General features: G+C 39.9%; 1 gene segment (V, D, J or C); it reads right to left on the reverse strand.

The window, feature by feature from the left end:
- Positions 1-2561: 2561 nt before the first annotated feature.
- LOC123965914 lies at positions 2562-3248 on the reverse strand. The segment is given in 2 exon segments: positions 2562-2869; positions 3086-3248. Coding segments are annotated over 2 exon segments (360 nt in total).
- Positions 3249-3377: the final 129 nt, after the last annotated feature.

Below are 3377 nucleotides of genomic sequence, written 5' to 3' on the forward strand. Positions count from 1 at the left end.
ATTGTAAATATACTTGTGAAGAAACAAATAAATAAAGAAGTTACAACAAACTGATGTCTTTGTGATATTTATTAAAGATAAAGGCAGAGCTCACACTTATTAGGGCCACTGTAGGTTAAAGAAATTAATAATTTACCAAGGACTGTGAGCATTAAGACTTAGTTTTAGTGTCAAGTTAAAGGTTTTAGTTAAGGTGAGGTTGTGGCTCGGAATGTGTGTGTTTGTTTGTGTCTTTTCCACATACATTTTGTCACAAGGACAACATAGTGTTGCTTGTCTGTATCTTTAAACAATAAAGATCACTCACCAATCAGCCATAACAGTATGACCACCTGCTGGTCATTTAGGTCTCCCTTTTGCCGCCAAAACAGCCCTCTCCCGTCGAGACCGGGACTCTGTCAGAACCAGCTTAAACTTTTTCACCAATTTGAACTACAGTAGCTCGTCTGTGGATCGGGCCACACGGACCAGCCTTTGCTCCCAACATGCATCAATGAGCCTTGGCCGTCCATGACCCTGTCGCCGGTTCAGTGCTTTTTTTCCTTGGACCACTTTTGATAGGTACTGACCACTGCGGACCGTTTTGGAGGTGTTCTGACCCAGTAGTCTAGCCATCACAATTTGGCCCCTTTGAAAGTAGCTCAAATCTGTACACTTGCCCATTTGTCCTGCTTCTAACATTTCAACTATGAGGACTCAATGTTCTCTTGCTGGCTAATATTTCCCACCCACTGACAGATGTCATGAAAATGAGCTCATCAGCTTGATTTACTTCCCCTTTCACAGCTCATATAGTTATGGCTGATCGGTGTAATTATAAAGATCAGTTGTGTTGCTGTCTTCCTGAAAACAGTAGATTATTTAATTCCACAAAGAATGAGTCTGCCTCTGTGTTTATAAAGTCACAGACTTAAAATTATAACCATTTCCCATCTGTAGTGTTATCTGGACAGTTGCAAACCAGTACTGTCCTCTTGTGGAATTGTTTTGGTACTACACAAGTGTTCAAGTCACTAATATAGGCTTTTCCCTCAAGTGTTATTCAGAGTTATTTAAACAGATCCAGTATGTAAAAGTCCAAACACTGTTTCATCTGGAGAGTCAATATTGTCATTCAAAAACAGTGTCCAGCTTAATTAGGTCAATGGATAATCCACAGAACGTAGTCATACAGGGACAGTTTTACTTAGAGAAATAGTGCCTATGAAGGGAGGTTGTGGAAATTGAATTAACCTCCTCTCTATGGGGTTGAAAAATCTCAGAAACATTTTAAAACCATGACAAATAAAACATAACTGCTGCATTTTATGAAGAGAGCAGGATGCTGGAGAAGGACGGCCGCTACAGCTGGAGCAGCACCCTGAGGCTCCCTGCAGACCAGTGGAGGAAGGTGGGCTCTGTGACCTGTGAGGCCACCCAGGGCTCCCAGGCTCTGGTCTCAGAGACACTGAGGAGAGACCAGTGTTCCCAGTCCTGATCTGACTCACTGGTACTGGTTTTACTCTGCTACTGCTCTCAGTCTGTCTGGTTCTCAGTTTCTCTCATGAGATGTTTCAATATGGACCTCAGGTGGTTAATGTGCTTGTGTTGATCGTTGATTGATTTTTATCATGTACTATATTATAAAAGTAAAACATCTTGTTTACTTACTTTCTTTGACATATATGTTAGCAACATTAGTAAGTTTCATAATATCAAGTTTATTTTTACCAGGTTACTTTTTGATGGTTTGTGTTCTTTGCTATTACTAATGTCACCCTTGGATAATATACACATACCTAGAAATGATTAAAAGTAGAATTTAAAAGAAGGAAGGTATTATCTGCATAAAGTGATTTGATATATTGCACCAAATAATATTTAAATGAGACAGTATCACTTCGCCAAATGAGAACGACTGTTTCTGTCTCTTGGTGTCAGCACAATTAACACATTGTGATTTTTCACTGCTTATAGTTTACACCCATCCCATTTACCAAATCAGCTGTATCCCTGCACATTATAAACATATAACTGTTGTTGCTGTCTTAAATTAAAACAGTGGATCCATTTAATCCGAAGAGACTGGATTATTCTTAGAGTCAGATCACCAGGATTTTATACTTTTATGTGAACATTTTACACAGAAATAATGCTCAGTGTCCTGCTCTGTTCTGAAATGTTCTCTGTTATATAGAGGTATATCATGTATGAGTTTGACAGTCTTAAGGTAGTTTTTTTTCAAAGCAAAGTAAAGAAAAATATCAATTCAGCAATTATTAAACATTTTTACCAAAATTAAGTTATTGATTATGTGGTAATGTTACTTAGTCTATAATGTTTTAAAAGCTGAAATAAAACAGTTTTGGTTCTGACTTTGAGCAAACTTACATTGTGCACAAACTGCATGAAATATACTCCTAAAAGTGTATTTAAATATATGTATTTTTCATGCTGAAAGCATTGCTGTCATCAACCATAAAAATGTTTGTTAATTCAAAATCTAGTGTTATGGTTTCTCTGCAGCTGTTGATTCAGATCAGTTCCTCTCCAGCTGAGGGAGGTTTTTGTACGACGTTGTATCACTGTGTGAACGGGAAGCTGTTACAGTGCTGACAATAATAATCTCCTGCATCTTCAGTCTGGACTCCTCTGATGGTCAGAGTGAAGTCAGTTCCAGATCCACTTCCAGTAAAACGATCTGAAACTCCAGACTGACGGTTTGTAGAATAATAAATCAGGAGTTTGGGAGATTCTCCAGCTTTCTGAAGGTACCAGTTGAGGCAAGTACCAGCACTTGAACTGGCTTTACATCTGATAGAGACAGTCTGTCCTGGAACAACAGACTGAGCTCCAGGAGACTGAGTCAGGATGATTTCTCCTGATGAATCTGGAAAACATGAAAAAGAGGAGAAGGGTTATTGAGACAAATCCAGTTTGGAGAAAGATGATCAACATCCAAACAGAAGAGTCTCATTTCTTTAACATGGAGAACAGATGGAAGAAGGTAAATGCTGCTTGTTTCAGTGTTTCTCCATCACAGCAGAACATCATTGTGGTGAACCTGGTTGCATCCTGAAGCAAAGTTTTCAGAAGAGAGTCTCACCCTGAACAAGGAGCCCCAGGGTGGCCAGCAGTAGAATCAGTGACATCATCATTGTGCTGCTGGCGTGTCAGTGGCTCTGAAAGGCCTGGACAGCCACTGATCAACACTGGCCTCTTAACGGCTGGGAGCACAGTGTGTGTGTGTGTGTGTGTGTGTGTGTGTCCTCAGTGAAGTGTATCAGTCTCTGCAGTAGCTTCCAGCTGCAGCAGTCAGTTCAGTTTCCGTTCAGTCTGACTGAGGGAGATTTTTGTACGACGCTTTTTCACTGTGTGAACACATGCTGACTGTTGAT

The sequence above is a fragment of the Micropterus dolomieu genome, unplaced genomic scaffold, assembly GCF_021292245.1.
Source record: "Micropterus dolomieu isolate WLL.071019.BEF.003 ecotype Adirondacks unplaced genomic scaffold, ASM2129224v1 contig_11827, whole genome shotgun sequence".
Taxonomy (NCBI): domain Eukaryota; kingdom Metazoa; phylum Chordata; class Actinopteri; order Centrarchiformes; family Centrarchidae; genus Micropterus; species Micropterus dolomieu.